The 21,383-nt window shown below is 40.5% G+C and overlaps 1 protein-coding gene across 3 annotated transcripts in view; it reads left to right on the plus strand.

Moving 5' to 3' along the window:
- The first annotated feature begins 889 nt into the window (after positions 1 to 889).
- LOC103658772 (gamma-secretase activating protein) overlaps positions 890 to 21,383 on the plus strand; it is a 78,877-nt gene continuing 58,383 nt past the window's right edge. For all 3 annotated transcript variants that reach the window (XM_040644330.1, XM_040644331.1, XM_040644332.1), the window contains exons 1-6: positions 890 to 1,084; positions 11,097 to 11,173; positions 12,268 to 12,324; positions 14,500 to 14,569; positions 14,874 to 14,927; positions 20,738 to 20,826. In XM_040644330.1, the coding sequence (XP_040500264.1) occupies positions 976 to 1,084; positions 11,097 to 11,173; positions 12,268 to 12,324; positions 14,500 to 14,569; positions 14,874 to 14,927; positions 20,738 to 20,826 (456 nt within the window). In that variant the 5' untranslated portion in view covers positions 890 to 975. The remainder of the gene's footprint in view (positions 1,085 to 11,096; positions 11,174 to 12,267; positions 12,325 to 14,499; positions 14,570 to 14,873; positions 14,928 to 20,737; positions 20,827 to 21,383) is intronic.

A 21,383-nucleotide genomic window follows, 5' to 3' on the forward strand; every position in this document is an offset into this window, starting at 1 on the left:
GGATAGCTTTGTCTTAAGGGAGAGTAGTAACCTGGCGTTGATGTTCAGGATGGATTGGATCTGGCAGTGCCAAAGGCACAACAATCATTAAACTTACTGAGGGTGCGTGCACGGGAATGGAAAGAAAGCTGAGTGGCGAGATTAAGAAAACGCTGGATTTATTCACAGGGGTGGGGATGAGAAGGTCTCCAATATGGAAGAATGAGAACACTTTCAAAAGACTAGGCACACCGGGAATCCTGAACAATTCAGCTTCGTAAAAGCCAGTTCGTAAACTCCTCAACAATTTCCTTTGTAAAAAGGGAACCTCTTGAACAGGCAGAGGACCTGTTTGTGCCAAGATTGTTAACCCTTTCCAGTGTCTCCGTAGCTCTCAAAATAGAACCGTCTTCACACGCTCCCTGCTGCTACCTAAATACTGCTGATGAAACATCATCTCCCTGAAGCTGGGTCCAATAGGCTCAAGATGCTGCAGGCTTCCGCCCCTGCGATGAACCAGAACCTTCTCAGGTGACCTAGCTAAAATACCTCTGTCTTGTCAAGTGGTTTCCAACTTCGCTGCACAGAGGAAGGACCCAAAGATTAAAAAAAAGAAAAGCCTAGCGCCCACATCTAACGTACAGCATAGCTTAGAAACCATTGGTTTAGCGACGTCTCCACGGCCCTTCACAGCAAATCCTTCCACTTGTCTGTAGTCCGCCGGAAGGACGCACGTGGAAGGTTCGGGGCCGAGTGGGCCTGGTCGCAGCGCCGCAGTCCCCTTCCCCCCCACCCCGGCGTGCCCAGCCGGCCTGGAGGAGGCGGCGCTCCGGGCTCGGCAGGCCCGGCCGCAGCAGAACCGAAAGCGGCCGGCGCGGGGAGGCGGGGGGAGAGGAAGGAGGGGCGGGCGCCGGGGGAGAAGGGCGAGGTGGCGCGCGGAGGGCCGGGAATGCCCGCGGCGCGGGGCCCCAGCCGCCCGGTGGCTGCGTCCGGGCGATGGCTCTCCGTTTGGTCTCCGACTTTGACCTCCTGAAGGACGTGCTCCCGTGGCTGCGGTCGCAGCGGGCGGCGTCGGCGGCCGCCGGGGCCCGCGGCGGCGGCCCAGGTGCTGGAGGCGCGCGTCCGGGTGGGGGGCAGGTGGGGGCCGGCGAGGGGGTGGAGTCTGAGTCGTTCTTAGCCAGGGGGCTCCCAAGCCGGGCCGAGGTCGGTGGCATCGACCCGAGGCGGGGCCGCCTGAGGCCCCTGCCAACCTGTGAAGGTTGGCACGGAAGGGGTGAGCTTACCCTCTTGGGAGTGCAGGCTTCGCCTCCTTCACCCCCCGCCGCTGGGTGAAGGTCAGAGGGGCCGCCCGGGGGCATGGTCGTGTGTGGCTGGACTGCACTGCTGCTTCTCGCGAGTCCTGCAGCTTATGGCTCGCTTGTTGCCCAGCCATTCACCTTTAACAGAAAGGCCAGGGACACTAGTGGTACCTCAGCATCACCTCGTCAGGGCAGGGCGTGGAGGAGCTGCTGGCTGGACCGCGTTCCTCCGGCCCAAGGCTGCAAGGAGTGGGACAGGGTCTTCTCTGTGCTTCATTCACATCCTCTCTGCCTGGAATGGTTCATCACCCCGTAGGGGCTCTGCAGAGACTGGGGGCTCCTGAAAGTTCTTGCCTTACGAGAGATGATGAATCATGGCCACCAAGAAAACCACCATAAAAATACCTAACCGTCGCGTCGTTTGTCTTCACATTTGTGAGCTGTTTCTGTGTGAACAATGTCCGTGATTTAGGGGACATGCCACTTCATACGTGCGAGAGGGCGGGGGTCTGCTCGCAGGCTGTGAGCAGTGAACTAGAGCCTGCTGTTTTCCAAAGAGGCACCAAGTCCATCGCCACCAAGCCAGAGTGCGCCACCTGTGCCGGCTCCAAGAGGGGTGTGAGACAGCGATGGTCAGGTTCGCTGTCCAGCTTCCTCAGGGTCAATGAGAATACTTACCTCTTTCACAGTTGAGGCTTTGCTTTTCATCTGTCTCAAAAATCCTTTGTTTTGGTTTTGATGAGGGAGAGAAAAGTGACTTTTGAGCCTTTCCAGCATTGATCAATCAAAACTTTTAAAGAAGGGGAACTCTGTGATTTCTCACATTTTTTTTCTTTTTAAGAAGTTTGCTGTAAATAATGATCCATCCTCAAGGCTTAAATATTCAGCTTCAAAGCTCTCATACCCTGGATCCCACCTTGTAGGAGCTTTTCACTTCAGTGTGTTCGCGCCCCTCCCCCACCTCGGTGTTTTTCCTTAAACACTGTAGACTGCTGGAGGGTGTTTTTTAGAAGGTTTATCCTCGCATCTGCAATTTCTCCCCCCTAACTCTGAGGCAAGTTTTCTCTCCCTACCTTATATCTTCACACTACCCTGTGGCTTTAGCAGAATTATTTATAGGGTAGCTTGTCTTGGCATGTTGGTTATTAGTTCCAAATAAGGGGTCATGTTTATGTAGCTCAAGGCTTGAGTTTGCTGTGGTGTCATTATTAGTAAAGTTTTGCTTTCTTGGAAAAGAATTGAAGTCTCCTAAAGAGGTTTTGAAGGTTGAACTTTTTGTAAAATACAATAGGCAGTTCCATGTCTGCTTTCCACCACAAAGTAGTCCTTTCCCTGAGTCCAGTCATAGAGCTAAATGGCAGGTGTCTGCAAATGAAAAGCTAGGTGAAGTGTGAAATGCCACAGTCTTATGTTTCAGTAATGTGTGTTGTGATTGAACAGCTGTATGTGAACCAGCTACACTTTAGCTCCCTGTGCCTTTTTCACTCATCTGTGAGGAAGCATGAATTTGTGTATTGACATTCCACTAAACAACAGATGAACTTAGCTCCTCAGAAGGTAAACCTACTAGAAATACCAGCTTTTTCTAATATTGGTAGTATTTTGTTCTTGCAGAGCACCTTGGCAAGATTATTACACCTGTTCTGCTAAGAGAATTGTTATTCCTGATGATCACCAGTGGGTGGTAACTCAAAAAAACAAAACAAAACAAAACAAAACAAAACCCACACAGTTAATTCCTCTTCTATAATTTGTAGCACTGGCAGGGGAATCTGGGATTCTGTTTTATTTCTAGCATGGCTATTACTCCACACATCTGGCAATTATTTTCCTTTCAGAGTCTCAGCTTTTCAAATGTAAATTATAAGTAATTATACCATTGTAATGTCTCCTCTCTGCACACTTGCTATCTAGATTTGAAGCCTTAATATTTTTACATCAACAAATACAATTGAAGATTTCTTAGTGGTGCTAAGTAATACTCACTAAGTATGGCATATTCCTGGCAAAATAGCCAGGGAGCTGGGCAAAGTTAACCATGGAAATTCAGTGCCTGTGGGATAGTATTTTAGTCAACCAGTGGTTAAGAGTAGGGAGACCAGATTTGGTTACTACCTATCCTCCTGGTTCTGGGTTGAACTTTTGGAAAATAATCTCTCCTGAAATAAATGGAAAAAATATTTCTTTTAAAAACTCAAACGATTATACCAAAGAATATTTTAACACATGTAACCTATAAATAACAAGAAACAAAACCACACCCCCACCTTAAAAATAGAACAATATCAGGGGTGCCTGGGTGGCTCAGTCAGTCTGACTCTTGATTTCAGCTCAGGTCATGAACTCAGGGTTGTGAAATGGAGCCTCACATTGGGCTCCACATTCAGTGCAGAGTCTCCCTGAGTTTTTTCCCTCTGCCCTCTCCCCACTTGTGCACACACATACTCCCTCACTCTCAAATAAATAAATCTTAAAAAAAATAGAATAATATCAAGACTTTTGAAGGCTCTTGTGTCTCCCAATCTGATCCTATTTTTCTATCCTTCATCTCTCAGTGACCATTTAACCTTTGATCTTATTTGTAGTTTTAACCTATATGTATATCTCCCTGTGCAAAATATCATTTCATTTTGCTTGTTTGTGAACTTTAAATGAAAAAATATTATATGTATTCTTTTTGCTTTTTTTTCTTCTCAGTATCCATGTTGACTGCTACAGGTCATTAACTTTCACTAATGTATAGTATTTCATTGCATGAATATACAACAGTATGGTGGACATGGAGTGTACTGCTTAGATCTTCCTTTCAAGGAAGAGCTTCTCCCAAGTGTGGTGAGGGTGGTCAGTAGATAAGCTTCAGCTGTCAGCCCCTTCAGGGATTGCCTCCACAGAGGACTTCCTCGCCCAGTGTCAGGACATTTTGAGTGTGGCCCACATTTACTTAGGGATTGAGGTGGGGTATCAAGGCTGTCTCAGGGTGCTTCCTAACTTTGCTTATCCTTTTTCTAGTGGTGGCATTTGGGAAGTTTCTGGGGTTTGCTATTACAGTCAATGCTTTTGCTCACTTTCTTGTTTATGTCTTCTGGAGCGCACATGCACAAGTTTCTCTAGGATGGATGCCGAACTGGATTTGCTGAATCATAGGCTATGTTTGTCTTCACTTTTCTTGGATAGTGCCAAACTGTTTTCCAAAGCAGTTGTACTTATTAACAACCGCATATGTGGTATAGAAATATTTTTGTACTCCATATTCTCACAAGCTCTTGATATGTCCAGATATTTAATTTTTTGAACTGGCGAGTCTAAATGTTATTTCATTGTGGTCTGAGGTTTAGCATCTTTCTGTATTTATCGACCTTTCAAATTTCCCGTTTTACGAGATGTCTGTTCATCCTATCCGTTTTTCTATTGTTTTTTTATATTGATTTTTAAGCGTTCTTTATTCTGAATTCTAATCCTTTGTTCATCGTATGTGTTGCAAATATTTCTTCTCACCCTGTTTTTTTCAGTTTGTAGTGGGGTGCCTTTGATAAAGGAGGGTGTTTCATTCTACTGTAGTCTAAGTTGTAAGTCTTTTCCTTTTTGGTTTGTGCTTTTTTGGATATATTAAAGAAATCCTCTCCTATTTAGGAGTCAGGAAGGCATTTTTAAATTAACTTCTTAAAGTTTTGCTTTTTGCATTTTGTTTTTTAACCCATCTGGAATTTATTTTTGTATGTGATATGAAGTAGGAATCAGACAGGGGAACACAAGAGCCTTCCAAAGTCTTGATATTGTTTTGTTTTTAAGCTGGGTGGTGGGTAAATCGTTTTGCTTCATTGTTAGGTATAAGGTTACGTGTGTTAAAACATTCTTTTGTAAATTGTATTGGTTTTCTATATTAATAGTTCTCGTATCACTAACCAAGTAGCCCTACTTCTCATTGACAGCAAAGCCACTTCCGTCACATATCAAGTTTCCACATGCGTGGGTCTCCTTTCCTGGGTTCTTAATTTTGTTCCTTTTGTCAACTTAAGATGAAGACATCTTAATAACTCTCTTTATGATAAGTCTTAAAAACTGGTGGAGTAAGCAGTCCTCAGGACCATCTCAGCTATCCTATGCCCTTTTGTCTCTCATATATACATATTTTAGAATCTGCCTATCAGATTTCACCAAAAAGTCTGTTGGAATTTTGAGTTGCATTGAATCTGTACATCAGCTTTGGGAGAATTGGCATCTTTACAATATTAAATCTTACAACTATGAACCAAGTATAATTTACTATTTATTTAGATCCTCTTTATGACTCTTAGTAAGTCTTAGACTTTCTTCCATAAACGTCCTGCACACTTTTTGCTAGCTTTATTTCTAGGTTGTTGTTATTTTATGTTGCTTCCATAAAACTTAAAAACTTAAAATGCACACTTAAAAACATCACATGCTTTAGCTATTATTGATATATAGCAGTACAACAGATTTTTATGTATTAATTTTTTACCCAGTGCTTAATCCCCTGTTATCATGTATCACTTTCAAGAAACTAAGAAAAAGTCTGTGATATGCAAGTTTTCTAAAGTTTAAATGTCATATGTGTTTAAGACCAGAAAGAATGTAGGTTTTCTTGCCTATATTTTCTTGTCTGCTTTGATTACTCTTGGATCTATCATACACCAGATTGATTCATCTTTCAGATACTGTAATCATTCATCTTTACCAGAAAAGTGATGTAATTTACCAGGTGACTGATTCAAGAGTAATGTTTTCTTGTTGCCCCCTGTATACCCCACCCCCACCCAACCCCCACCATCCCACAGGCAGATTCTGGGGGCCAGAGGTCTAAATTTGACATATTGTTTTTATATATTGTTTCAGTATTCTCTTGCTACTGTTGTTTTCACTTTTCTTTCCCCTACCTTCCTAGCCTCCTTTTCCAGTTCTCATATTTCTTTGTTGCTTCTTAACTAATCACCCCATCCTTGCTTTTTTCATTTTTCATTTTATTCAGAATATAGTTATAAATCACATAATAATGTTTACCTTATAAGTTTAGGAAGTATAATATCTGGTCATGTTGAGCCAACGATTTATGTGAATTATTACAGTATAGACGTATCATAGGTATGATCATATTTTCGCACCTCCTGATTTATATATTAGGGATCAATTCAAATTTTTGTATAAGGCTCTGAGACGCCTCTCCCCCCTACTCTTCCTAGTATGGCCACTGGAAGACAAGAAACACTTTTATCTGATTTTTGTCTTAAAGCAGTTGGGAACAAAATTTACACATTTGGCAAACATCCTCCTATAAAGTGAAATCACTTGTGTTTGGCAAAGAGCTTGAAATGGAAAAGAGTATCTGACCAACCAGCTGTAATTTGACATGAGCTGTGACTTTCCATCACATTTAGTATTGAGGTACTCTCCTTTTCTGTCATAGGTTTACTTATGCAAGTATCTACATTTTTTCTTCATGAGCTCTGAGGACACTGAACTGTAAAATTAAACCACATTTCCTCATTTGAATTGCTAAACTTCCTCCTCTGGACTTTCCAGCGATGAACTACTGGGAGAAGAGTCATAATGAATAAGCAAAGAGGTTATTGAATTCTTCTTTTAAAAGGGTGTGTCTAAACCATGAGCAACTAATCCGAGGAGGAAGGGCTGACGGGTTAATAGTGTGTGGTGAGACACTGGTCTCTGGATTTCCAGCATTGCCAAATTTGTCTAATTCAAATGTCCTTGAGATGAGAACCATGTACTTAACTACGGGATTATTTTAAGACGACAGTTATTACTACTTAACAGATCCACGCGGGCATTATTTTTATTATTTATTTCAACTCTGTCTATCATGGTTACATTATAAGCTGGTCCTAATTATGCTGTCTAATGAACATTGTTTAACAGATTCTACGAATATGTAGTTCAGAGGTTCTCAACCCTGGCTACACATTAGAATCACATGGGGAATTTAGAACACACACACATACCCTAGAGACTGGGCTTCCCACAAGCCCAGTAAAATCAGGATCTTTTGGGTGGGTCTTGGGCATTCATGCACTTTTGAAAGCTTCCCTAATCATTCTAACCCAAAGCCAGAGTAGAGAACCATTGGTTTAATGGAACAAGCATATATCATTTGTTGTAAACAGTACTTGGGGATTTTTGTTCTCTTAATTGTTTAGTGTTTTGAAAATAGATGTGCTTTTGCAAGTAAATTGAATTTTCTTAGCAAGACTTCTTGTAAAAGAGTTTCTTATCTTCGCTGAAACCTTTTAAGTGTACTTTAGAGAAGTCTCTCCCAGCATCCTTATAATCTTGAAAGAAAAAAAAAAATACTTCTCAAAATATTGACACATTGCATTCCAAAAGTTTTGAGTCATGTGCAGGATGAAAAAAAAAAAAAAAAACTCCCTGAAATTCTCTTTGGATGTCTACAAAATCTACCTTAGAGGATTTTTCAGCAATTACCCATTGTCCCATTGTAAGCATGATACTGGAAACTTAGTTCATTCTGTTCACCTTTTTTTCTAGGTTTGAGATTAGTCTGTGCCACTTTTTCAATATGATATTGGCCAAGTATCTGAACCTCGTTGAAACTCAATTTGTTTTCTTAGTACAGTGGGCGTATAATTCCTGATACATTATGGATGAGATAGAAAGAAATCTGTAAATTGTTAAGTGCTATTTATCAGTAAGCTACTGAGTCATATTATTCTCCTAAGAGACTAGGTGATTATCCTTATTTTTTCATTAGTGGAAAGTGTGTCTGACAGCCCAGTAAACATTGAAAAATGTATACGGCCATATTAAAACAAAAACAGCCCTTCCCTGCTCCCTTTGCCCTGCCCCTGGAAGATCCAGGCAGCTTCTTCCTATGAGGGGTGGGGAAGATGTCAGGATGATTCTTAAATTTTCTATGAAACCTGCTCTTTGTCTTTTGAAATATTTCCCACCTGCAACTCCAGTGCAAGGCTCCAGGTCACCAATTATCCTTGTTTTTTATCCTGTTTTTTTTTTCTTTTTTTCTTTATTTTTTTGAGAAGGAGGGACAGAGAGAGAGAGAGAGAATCTTAAACAGGTTCCACACGAGCGCAGAGCCTGATGCAGGGCTCAGTCTCACCACACTGAGATCATGACCTGAGCCGAAATCGAGTCAGTTGCTCAACTGACTGAGCCACAGACATCCCCTGTTTTTTTTCTTTTTTACTCAGGAGCACAAACTGAAATTTTCTCTGTGTTAGAATATTTTGCATACATTTTGTCTGAATATTGAAACTTGTCATAATCCACATAATATTTTAACGTCTAAACACTATTCATGTGTGGGGGAAATGAGTCAAGTTTAAGCAATTTAATTTTGAGGAAATTGGGGAAATATGCATTTCTCTCCAGTTAATGATGATAATTACCAAAGTTGTATCTACTAATGTTTAAACCTTGAATTGTAGAATTGAGAGGAATATGCTAAAATTTTAGCTGAAAGGTGATGGTCAGTTAACTTACAAGTTAAATGTTTTGTGTAAAGAATCTTTCTTTAAATCAAAATATGGCTTTCATACAGAAAAGTACACAAATCATAAGTGCACAGCTCAGTTAATTTTCACAAAGTGAAACACACCCATGTAACTAGCACTCAGAGCAGGAAAGAGAACATTAATAGAACCACAAAGTTCCCCTTCATCGTCCTTTCCAGCAATCATTCATCTAGCATCATAGATTCATTTTGCCTGTTTTTGAAACTTGTGCATAAATTAAATCATATAGTTTATACCTTTTTTGGGAGGGGGAACGATCTGGGCTTCTTGTGCTCAGTTATTTATATGGTACATTACAGCAAGTTATTGATTATGATTGTTGTGCAATTGTCCATTGTTTGGATATCCCACAATTTATTCACTCTTTTTGCTTGATGGATATTTTGGGTTTCTAGTTTGGGCTATTATGAATCCTAGTGCTATAGAAATTACATGTATCATTTGCTGAAATATGTGTATATTTCCAGTATACACATATACACGATATATGTACAATTGCTGACCCATGTATGTTCCACTTCAGTAGCTGCTCAAGTTTTCCAATTTACGTTCCTCTTAACAGTGTATGAGACTTTCAGTTGCTTCACATTTCTTGGCATCACATAATATTAAAACCTAATAAGTTAAGAATTTGTATTATAATCATTAGGGTAACTAATCAAAGAATAGCAAAAGAACATATAACTGACAATAAGTAGTATAATGAAATAATAAGATTTTTGATTAATCCAGAAGAAGGCAAGGAAAGAGTAAAACAATTGAGTCCCATAGAAAATTAATGGTAATATAATTGATACAAATGCCAAATATCAGTGATTAAATGTAAATGGACTACATACTCTAAAGGATATTGCTTGTAAGACTACGTATCTTAGGTATAAGGGCACAGGAAGAGTAATAATAAAATGATAGAAAAAGTTATGTAAGTACTAACCAAAAGAAAGCTGATGTTACTGTACTGATATCAGACAAAGTAAACTGAAAAGCAAAAAGAATTATTAAAGATAAAGGACATTTTACAGTAAGTAAAAGGGTTAACTAGTCCAGCTCCTTGTTAAAAGGCATATGTGATTTTTTTAGGTGCAACCATATGCAACTGCAAAAGCTTTACCTGGCAGGCCTCATGGGGGGAAAGCTGCCCTCCCCAAACCAGACTTGGTGCATAGCCAGTGCACTGCAGTTCCTGAAGGGAGTTGTAGTCAAGACTCAGGTATCCAGAGCTGCATTCTCAGCCTCTTTATCAGGAGCCATCTGCAGAGACCTTCCTTTGGTACCTCTGCTAAAACTACCTCCGTAGGAAAAGGAGGGAACCTTGAAGATAATTTTTCTCCACTTTGACTCAGTACTTTTCCACTCTTAGCTCTTCTCTCTGTCCCTGCCCTGAGCCACGGAGTCCACAACACTGCAGGAGTCTTTGGTTGAGGGCTCCTTCAGCAGTGAGAGATTCCCCACCTCTCTGCTGATCTACCTGACCCTCCACTAGCATGTTATTCCATGGGGGAAAATGAATTGGGAAGCTGGTGCTTTCTCTGGTGTGGACTCCTGCTTATACTATCACAGCAAGTGATAAAAGCCTTGACTATTACTTGCTTTTTTATCTTGTTGCTTTAATCAGCTACTTGGACACAAGGCAGTTCTACTGAGTTCCTGATAGGTTAATCCACCAGGAAGAAATAACAGTTCTAAATTTTTATGCCTCTGACAACATAGCTTCAAAATACATAAGGCAAAAACTAATAGATACTTAAAATTCATTGAAGTATAACATACACAAAGAAAAGTATATAAGTTAAGGGTATACAGCTCAGTGAGTTATTGTCAAATGAATCTATCAGTTCATTTACCCAACACATAGCATTACCAGCACCTCAGAAGGCTCCCTTGAGATACCTCCCAATCACTAGTCCTTTCCTCTTCTCTAAGGGTCACTACTATTCTGACCTCTTACACAATAGATTAATTTGCCTATTTTTAAACTCTATATAATAGAATCATTAGTATGTGTTCTTTTTTACTTGACTTTTCACTACTATTTGTTAGATACGTTTTTAAACATTCCCTGTTGGGGTGCCTGAGTGGCTCAGTTGGTTAAGCATCCGACTCTTAATTTTGGCTCGGGTCATGAGATCGAGCCCTGGTTTAGGTTCCATGCTGGGTATGGAGCCTGCATGAGATTCTCTCTCTCTCTCCCTCTCCCCCTCTCCCCTGCTCATGCACGTACTCACTCTCTCTCTCTCTCAAAAAAAAAAAAAAATTCCCTGTTAAATATTAACTTGCTGTTATCTTATCATTTTAGGTGTTTTGGAAAATAATTATGAGAGCTTACGTATACTAAATGTTGAAAGAAATGGAAATATTATTTATACCTATAAGGTATGTCTATATTCTCTTTTTTTATTGTGGTAAGATATGTCTAACATAGAATTTACTATTTTAACCATTTATGGTTTTTTTAAACAGAATTTTATGCTATATCTTACTGAGGGGTAATGAATAATATTATTGGCATTTAACCTTTAATGTGACTTTTTTATTTTGTGAGATTAAATAAGGTGATTGAAATTCAGTCTTAATGGAATGTTTTCTTTTTTTTAAATAAAAACTGTTCACAATGTCTGACACTCAGAGTCAGTGCTCAGATTTTTTGAGTAAATGAACAGTTCCATTTTTCAGAGGAAAAAAATGCTAAGTGAAAGATGTTTAAACCTAATTATTATGTAAGGTTTTATCTTTGAGAAAATATTAAATATGATTACTCAACATCGTCTGTTTAGATTTAAGTATGCTCAGACTTTTGAGGCATTATTGTTTAATGTGTGTTTTCCATATTAAGAGTTCTAAGGAATAAAACTGTAATTTTACTGGTAACTTTACTATAGTAGGGAAACACGAAAGTATAATTTCAGTGGCCAGCTTGCTTTGCACGGATGTATTACTGCATTTATTTATTTATTTATTTGCTCAAATGTTATTTTAAGTTGGGGCACCTGGCTGGCTCAGTCGGTGGAGCATGATACTCTCGATCTTGGGGTTGTGAGTTTAAGCCCCATGTTGGGTGTAGAGACTACTTATATAATTAAAATGCTACAAGTGTGCTGCATTTAAAGAATTGTATGATTCAAACAGTTTTATTTACAGGAATATCATGGACTTGTTTTAGCCACTTCCAGTCTCTATCATATGTATTGTCTTGAAGAAATAAATGGAAGTACAAAAGGATTCACTCCTTTGCTATACTCTACCACCTACTAGACAGGGTCCCCCAGATTCACTGAGCTGTACACTCTTAATCCATTTTACTCTTTGAGCCCATATTACTAGCTGAAACAGGTTTGGTCCCTTTCTGACATGCCGCCTTTAGAGTCCTTATTGCTAATATTGATCGAATTATTGCAGGTTTAAGACTAATAACATCCTAAACTTCCTAAACAGTGATATGTAATAAATATCTGGTTAATTTTTTTAAGGATGATAAGGGAAATGTCTTCTTTGGATTATATGACTGCCGAACCAGACAAAATGAGGTAAAAATTACCATAAATCATAGATTACTCATTAGTTATTGCTTTTAGAGTTTTTTCTTCTTTCTGCCTCCTATTTCTAGATACAGATTCTCATTTCATTTTCTAAAAATTTAGTTTTTATTTCTTTGCCTTCCTTCTCTCTTTTACCATCTCTTGGTGCCATTATCTTTAAAAATAAATAAGTAAATAAAGTGCAAGGAGTCCTGGACCAAAACATCACCTGAAGTTTCTTAGTCCTTTGAGGTTTAAGCAAAATTGGTTCAAATCAGTTAACCAATATTCTGTAGGAATGTAAGAAGTCCGATGCCTTCCTGAGATCTGTGTGCTCCCAGAAGGTTAGGATCTCATAATGACCTCTGGCTCTTCTGAGTTCCACTTCTCCTTAACCTTCACTTCTCTTCCTTCTCAAAGATCCAGGTGTAGAACCCAGCTTCCTTTTCTTAATTTTTCCCCACACCACCCACATAGAACATGGTTGATGTGACAAGTCTTATCTAATTCGTGGTACAACTGTGAGGGAGTCATTTTATGCCTATGGAAAAACAACTTACAAATATTAAGGGACTAAGAAGTCTTTAAATGTACACTGGCACAGAAGGTTCTCCAAAACATACTGTTACGTGAAAAAAAGCAAGTTGCCAGAATAACACATTTCATTTATGTTTAAAAAAACTTGCAAGAAAACATAAATATATGTTAAAAACTCATTTAAAGAGATCTGGAAGGCCACAGAGTCAATTACAAACATGTTTCCTTTTGGAAGGGAGTTCATATGGGGTGAACGTAGCAGAGAATTTGACTTTTATTTGGTGGTGTTGGCGTGTTTTAAACACTGAGACTATGTCCATGTGTTATCTTATAATTAAAAGGGTAAACACTAAAAGTTAAGTGTATACATCCATGATTCTTCTTACTTGTAAATTAGAATCCCTCAGAGCTAGAGTCAAAGGAAACCAAAATGTTTCACGTGAATTCAGAGCCTCCTTATTCACTCAGAGTTCACTTTTTCTAATCAAGCATTTCGTGACTTTTCAACATTCTTCATCAACTTCTGGCCATAGGATTCTAGTGCGTTCTTAGTGCTTTTTTAAATCTGCAGGTACAAATTATCTTCCTAATACTCCTGCTACATGTTGTTTCTCTTAGCCTGTTCTCTACTGAGATCTAAGACTCTTAATCTTTTCTTACCCTCTGAGGGTATTGTAAGAGAGTTTGCCTAATATAACTGCAATTGTCTTCATTTCCTCAATTTGCATATCATATCCTCCTTCTGCATGACCATTTTCATTTTCTTTAATATTTAATAAGGAAATGGAATCTTGCAACATTTCAAACAGTAAGAAAATTTTTAAAAGAGTAAGTAAAAACAGAAGATTACTTTGCCAAGGCTCTGAATATGAGAGTCTTACAGGAGATGCACTTGTGATAGTCTGTTAGAAATAGTTAATGATATCATAGTGAGGTAACTTGATTAAAACTTTACTTGTCTCAATAATTATAATAGCTGACATCTGAGTGCTTATTATGGGTGGCAGACATTGTAATAAGTGCTTTGTATGGATCATCTCAGTTGATCCTTCTAAGGATTTCACGAAATAGGTATTATGATTTCTATCTTACTGATGGGAGAATAGAAAGATTGAATAACTTGTCCAGGGGCGCCTGGGTGGCTCAGTCGGTTAAGCATCTGCCTTTGGCTCAGGTCATGATTCCGGGGTCCTGGGATCGAGCCCCTGCTCAGCAGGGAGTCTGTTTCTCCCGCTCCCTCTGCCCCTCTGCCTGCTTGTGCTCTCTCTCTCAAATAAATAAATAAATAAAATCTTAAAAAAGAAGAAGAAGAAGAAGAAGAAGAACTTGTCCAGAGTCACACAGACAGCAAGTGGCACAAGCAGAATTTGATCCTATGTCTAGCCTGACACCAAGGTCTAGGCTCTAAACCACTAGGCCACGTTGCCTCATGGTTAAGCTTCAGTGCCAACTGTGGCCTAATATTGCAAACTTTTTTCTTAGAAAATAATCTGAAACTTCTCAATATGGATAAACTGGCTAATTGATGGTTATTTAATAAAATGTGTTGCCATGACGATACCTATTTCAGAGCCAACTGGGAATTTGAATTCTAAAATTGTTGTTTAATGCAAAACTCCAAACTAAAAAATAATTTTGTTTTAATAGCATCTCTATACATTTGAGAAAGACTTGCACGTTGTCAGTTGCTCTGTCAACAGTGAGAGAACTTTGCTTGGTAAGTTGAATTCTTTTATTGCTACATGTCAAGAACTAAACTACATTTGTTGAGTTTGGACTTTTGCAATATTTGACTATTCTACAACAATGATTTTCTGGGAAAAGATGCTCTTGGGAGATTAGTTTTGAAATAAAAAATCTGTGGAGTCTACTTACAAAAATAGAATGCTTTCTGTGTTACCTTAATCATCCACTGACAGATCCTTTGAGCCCTCACTTATTTCAGGTATAAAATGGTAAACTTCAACCAGCCACTGCAGGGATCATTTGCTAATGGATTATTTTTTTTCTTTTTCCATTAGCTGCAAGTTTAGTTCATTTTACTAAAGAAGGAAGAAAGAATGAGCTTCAACCAGGTATGACATTATTTTTTTTGTTTAGTGCCTATTGAAAGAGGAAGATTTATTCGCTACTAAGTCAAATTTCAAGCATCTTTACATAATAGCTTTCTCTCAGAATGAAAAGGCAAAGGTCGTGTCAAGCATGAAAATGTTTTTTAAATTATCTTTTTTTCAAGTAAACAAGAAAGTACAGAATATCATGTAACAGTGAATAGTAGAAGTAATAAAAAGGCAATTAGCACCTGTAGACAAATAAACACTGGGAACATTCTAGATCCCTATGACCAGAAGCTGGTGTAAAAAAGGCTGGGAAGGGGTTGTTATTCCTTCAAAAATATCATTTTTTCCCTTACATCTGGTGAACTGTTGACTAATACATAGTACATTGTGAATAGTCCAGCAATTCTAAATAAAAATTCTCATTTGCCAAGGCCCACTTTATAGTTTATCATCTATGTGATGCTCCCTCCTTTTTTTAAACATTCCGTATCACCCAGCTGTCCAGAACTCAACAAAGGAGTGCCTGCAGTGGGTCAGGCCCTCTGCACGGTGCTGGCGGTAAGAGGTTATACAAGAGAGGTGTAGCGGTTGCCCTCGGGGTGAGCTATAGAGACAGGTGTCGGGTGGGGGTGTGCCATGGGGCATGGTCCCGTCTTCAGAGGAGGGCAGTAAGTCCAGTGGGACCAGCTTTTCAATTTACCAAGAAAGTATGAACCTTTGTGTAAAATTTTAATTTTTAAATGTGGGCTCAAATACTTTAAAGAGATTCTACTCAGGCTTTTTTGGCCCTTATTCCTTTTAGCCCCAGAAATTCTTTATTTTGCTGGTAAACCCAGTAGAACCTAGATAATTTATATGATGTTTGCCATCTATGCCTGATTGTCATGCAGAACAGTGATGATTATGTACATTATAAAATGTACTTAAATATACTTACTCGGGTAAGTGCCTACCTTCGGCTTGGGTCATGATCTCAGGGTCCTGGGATTGAGTCCCACATCGGGCCCTCTGCTCAGTGGGGAGTCTGTTTCTCCCTCTCCCTCTATCCCCACTTGTGTGCGTTTTCTCTCTCTCTCACATAAGTAAAATCTTTAAAAAAAAATAAAATGTATTTCAGACCAACTTTAAGTTTTATTAAATTAAATCCTATTCAGGGGGCACCTGGGTAGCTCAGTTGGTTAAGGGTTTAAGTGTCTGACTCTTGGTTTTGGCTCGGGTTGTGATCTTGGGGTCATGGGATCATAACGTCAGCCTCCAGGCTCAGTGGAGAGTCTGCTTGAGCCACCCACCCTCGCCTTCTGCCCCTCTCTTCCGCTTTATCTCTCTCTCTCTCTCTAAAGTAAATAAATCTTTTAAAAAAATCCTACTCCGGTCTGCTTACTGAGTCTTTAAATTTTGATGCACCTCCAGTGAGATTATCTGATTACAACTTTAAACATATTAGAATGAACATCATTAGTTGTATCATATCGGCTTCCTAATACTTGATATCTTCTCAGTTCACCTTTTAGGCCAGCTGCTGCGGTAAGAACCAGCTCTGCCCAGGCATATTTGACAGACAGCACCTTAACTCAGCTGCTTGGCCTGCTTCTTGCTTTTTGCCCAGAGCCCTTGGGAAAATATTTACTACCTGCATGTGTGTCACCTGGAAGTGTGGCTGGAAAGGATTCCCAATAGGACAAGCCATGACCAATGAGGGGCCAAGGAGCTGCAGGATAAATGCTCCCATTTCCATTCCTGAAGTGGATAATTTTGATGTGTCCTCATGCAGCTCAAGTCCTAAGGTGGTCACGAATTTGATAAGGTCCCGTTTACTGGAGTATTCCTCTTCCTGCGTTCCCAGTCCCTCTTGTCTTAGTTTGGGTTTTCCCCCTAAGTAGAGTCTGAGGCAAGCATTTGAATGCAATTAATTTATTTGAGGGATGATCCTAGAAAGCACTATTTAGGGGAGTGTTTAAACAGAGATCTGAAAGAAGGGAGGGAGCAAGCTCGTGGCTGTGGGCAAGGCACATTTCTGACAGTGACAACAGCCAGCACAAAGGTCCTGGGGCCAGAGTGTACTTGGTGGACTCGCTGATAAGGATAGTGAGGAGGTCAATGAGGCCGAATGAAAGGGGCAGAGCGGTAGGAACTGAAGCCAGATGAAAACAGGGTGAAGTACAAACAGATCATGGAGACCCTGCGAGGCCTTTGTTCAGTTAAGATTTCAGAAATGATGTGACCAGAAAGCACTGTAGACTCTATTATGGTGTTTTATCCTTTGACCAAATATTTTGGAAAGCCTTATTTTATCTGACCACGAATGACCTGATAAGCCAGTCGATTATAAAATGTCGTTTGCCTGGAGGTATTGTTTAACACTCTGTTGCTTATAATGATTTTTCCGTTGCAAGTGAAACAAACTGTAACATCTTTCATCTGAACAAGATAAGGTCCTTTGGTCCACATACTTTGCAACACAGTTTTTATCCATAGTGCTTCTATTCTTGGCTGTGCCCATTGCAGATTAATGTTTTGTTTAGGAAATAGTAAAACAGGTACCTGGCTGGCTCAGTCAGTAGAACATGCAGCTTCTGGGATCTCAGGGTTGTGAGTTCAAGCCCCGTATTGGGCATAGAGCTTACTATAAAGAAAAGAAAAGAAAAGAAAAGAAAAGAAAAGAAAAGAAAAGAAAAGAAAAGAAAAGAAAAGAAAGAAAAGGACCTAGCTGCCCCTTCACCCTCCCCTGTGGAGTTGCATTTTCCTCAGGCACAGTGCCTCCCCGCTGGGCAGCTATCGGGGTGGCCACTTGTGTTGGTCCCCTGCCGCCACTGAGGCTCCCGAGGCCCCCTACACCATTATAGTCAAGTGCTGCCCACGCTCCGTGGAGCTGTGGTTTGGGTCAAGAGCTCTAGTAACCAGAGCTGCTTCAGAACCAGCCCTGCTGGACTCTTCCAGCCTTGTCACTATTCACAGCATGTATCTTCACCTGCATCAGACTAGGTTCTTTTGCCCACTCTCTACCCTCCCCATGCCATGCCTGTCCTTAAGCTTTTTTGTTGTTGTTGTTCAATTTATTTAAACTAAAAAAACAAAACAGTTCACTTGTTTCTCCCATTCTCCACCCCCCACCTCTTATAACTGCTAGTTTGTTCTCTGTATCAATGAGCATGGGGTTCTTTTTCCTTTTCCGGGAGTCCACACATAAGAGAGATGATATGGTATTTGTCTTTCTCTGATTTGACTTAGCACAAATCCCTCAAGATCCATCCAGGTTGTCACTTTTGCTCCTGCTGTCTCTGCTTTCTGTGATATCCACATCCTGCCTGGATCTGCCTTACCCTACGGTGATGCCCTCCCAGGCTTCACTGACATCTGGATTCTCGAACTTCTTAAGACAACTTTAAGCACTTCATGAAATCATGGGATTTCATGACTGAAAGTCATTGTAGAAATGATCTGATTCTCTAGTTTTTGTTTTTTTAATAACAAGGCGCTGAAGCCTAGGAATGCTTTGTCCTTTCTGAAAAGTGTCTATTAGGTTAGCAGCAGAGTGTAAATTAGAACCAATGTCTCTAGAATCCTAATCCAAAGTATGTCGTGTTACACCATGAAAACACATGGTACGTTACTGAGAGAAATTCCTGTTGGCACGATTACTCTTATCATTATGCTTATTATATTAGTTAGGTGTCCAGGCTGTGTCCCGAAAGGGAAAAATTAGTGTAGAAAGATGGTTTCTGTCCTTGAAAATCTTCCCATTTTAAAGTCAAGTGAATTTAGCTGATAGCTGTTTATCAAATTCACTACCAAAAAGTCTAAATATGAGGTGATTCTTTACTTCTCTAAGGAGAAGCTTCCCCTGACTGTCCCATTTTTTTTTCAAATTGGGATCTATAAGCTTTTAGGGGAAGACATAATATGGCCAAATGTCAGCTGTACTACTTAATATAGTAACTTAAATTATTAATCACTTATACACTTAATGTAAAATAACATAATAAGGAAAATCGCTTTTTTCCTCATTCTCACATTTCACAAAGTATTTCTATTTTTCTTATCAAGTATCTTTGACACCAATGTCTTTTTTTAAAAAAAGATTTTATTTATTTATTAGGGAGAGAGAGAACAAGCACGTGTGAGTGGGGAGACAAGCAGAGGAGGAGGGAGAGGATGGGTGAAAGAATCTCAAGCAGACTCCCCACTGAGTATGGAGCCTGATGCGGGGTTGAGTCTCGCCACCCTAAGACCATGACCTGAGCTGAAATCAAGAGTCAGATGCTCAACCCACCAAGCCACCCAGGCACTCTGACACCAATGTCTTTTTTATTCCTAGAGACTTTTTTTTTTTTGAGTTATCAAGCAGTTTCCCAAAGCTCCTTACCTTTACCTCTGCCCCAGTTATTTGAAATATAGCCCTTTTGAATTGGCATATGATCCCGTCACTGGGATTTTTATCCTAAGCTCCAAGTACCATTGACCAAACAGTATTTGATTTTCATTTGTTCTGTCCTTATATATCTGGGATCCCACCTAAGAACTCACTGTCTTGCTTTTTCAGTAGTCTTTAAAAGGCATCTTTACAGAGATACCCAGTACTTGCAACTGTAAGGCCACATGGTAGGAATGGTTTTACATTCGTTGCCTTTATTTGCTGTCAGGTTAGTTTCTTAAATAGTGAAAATTGGTTTTGACTCCATTCCAGGCTGCTGTGCTGTCCTGAAATTGCACGTTATTATGCAAAATAAAGTCATTGAGAAAGCACCTGAGAATATTAGTCTTTGTAAGAACTCAGCTTTAAGGCAACTCCTAGTGTGAGGTTCATCTTGGGGGAGGGAACTCTTGGTCTAAAAGTGGATATCTGTGGTGATCCCATTCTAGCCTGCGTCCGAGGACTTCCTCCTCATTGCTATCTTTTGTGACGTTGGCTGCAGGGTGACACTGAGGAACTCAGTGGGTCTTTTATCAGTGCAGCTCCACCACCATCCCAGAGGGAAGCCAGAACCTGTCCTCTTCATAGGTGCTGTCAACTGGGGCTTGTGCATGCCTCAGAAATATCTTTGTATTTTTATCCACAAGCGATATTTGCCCTTGTGCTTGTAGAATTGGGAGTGATAGTGAATTGAGTTGCGTTTGCTTAGACCTAGAAGCCCAGAGGGCCTGTGAGGCTGTGCTAAGAGGCTGAGAAATGGGCAGGGACTTGGTCCTCACTCCATGCATATTGATTTCTCCTTCATGAGGTTTTCTTCATCAGTTGTGGGTTTTAAGAACTGTTAAAATAGGGGCGTCTGGGTGGCAAAGCGATTAAGCGTCTGCCTTCAGCTCAGGGCGTGATCCCAGCGTTCTGGGATCGAGTCCCACATCGGGCTCCTCCGCTATGAGCCTGCTTCTTCCTCTCCCACTCCCCCTGCTTGTGTTCCCTCTCTCGCTGGCTGTCTCTATCTCTGTCAAATAAATAAATAAAATCTTAAAAAAAAAAAAAGAACTGTTAAATTTTAAGAAAATTACTTTTCCTGTTGGAATAGTTAATATAGTAGGTAACATATTACATTTCTTTCTTTTTTTTTTTTTTTTTTAAGATTTTATTATTCATTTGACAGAGAGCAAGACAGCCAGCGAGAGGGAACACAGGCAGGGGGAGTGGGAGAGGAAGAAGCAGGCGGAGGAGCCTGATGTGGGGCTCAATCCCAGAAAGCCAGTATCATGCCCTGAGCCAAAGGCAGACGCTTAACAACTGAGCCACCCAGGCGCCCCACATATTTACATTTTCAAAGTTCAGGCTTAGGTGGAGATGATAACAAAAGACATTCTGATCTTCATTACTAAAAGCCTCCTTTCCTTTGTAGGATCCAAGTGTTTAACGTTGTTGATTGAAATCCACCCTGTTAACAACGTGAAGGTTCTGAAAGCCGTGGATAGCTATATTTGGGTGCAGGTAAGCCTGTGGAGCACTAGCTGTGTTTGGGTGCAGGTAAGCCTGTGGAGCACTAGCTGTGTTTGGGTGCAGGTAAGCCTGTGGAGCACTAGCTGTATTTGGGTGTGGGTAAGCCTGTGGAGCACCGGCTGTGTTTGGGTGCACGTAAGCCTGTGGAGCACCGGCTATGTTTGGGTGCGGGTAAGCCTGTGGAGCACTAGCTGTGTTTGGGTGCAGGTAAGCCTGTGGAGCACTAGCTGTGTTTGGGTGCAGGTAAGCCTGTGGAGCACTAGCTGTGTTTGGGTGCAGGTAAGCCTGTGGAGCACTGGCTGTGTTTGGGTGCAAGTAAGCCTGTGGAGCACTAGCTGTGTTTGGGTGCAGGTAAGCCTGTGGAGCACTAGCTGTGTTTGGGTGCGGGTAAGCCTGTGGAGCACTAGCTGTGTTTGGGTGCAGGTAAGCCTGTGGAGCACTAGCTGTGTTTGGGTGCGGGTAAGCCTGTGGAGCACCGGCTGTGTTTGGGTGCGGGTAAGCCTGTGGAGCACTAGCTGTGTTTGGGTGCGGGTAAGCCTGTGGAGCAC

The sequence above is a fragment of the Ursus maritimus genome, unplaced genomic scaffold, assembly GCF_017311325.1.
Source record: "Ursus maritimus isolate PB19 unplaced genomic scaffold, ASM1731132v1 scaffold_3, whole genome shotgun sequence".
Lineage (NCBI taxonomy): Eukaryota > Metazoa > Chordata > Mammalia > Carnivora > Ursidae > Ursus > Ursus maritimus.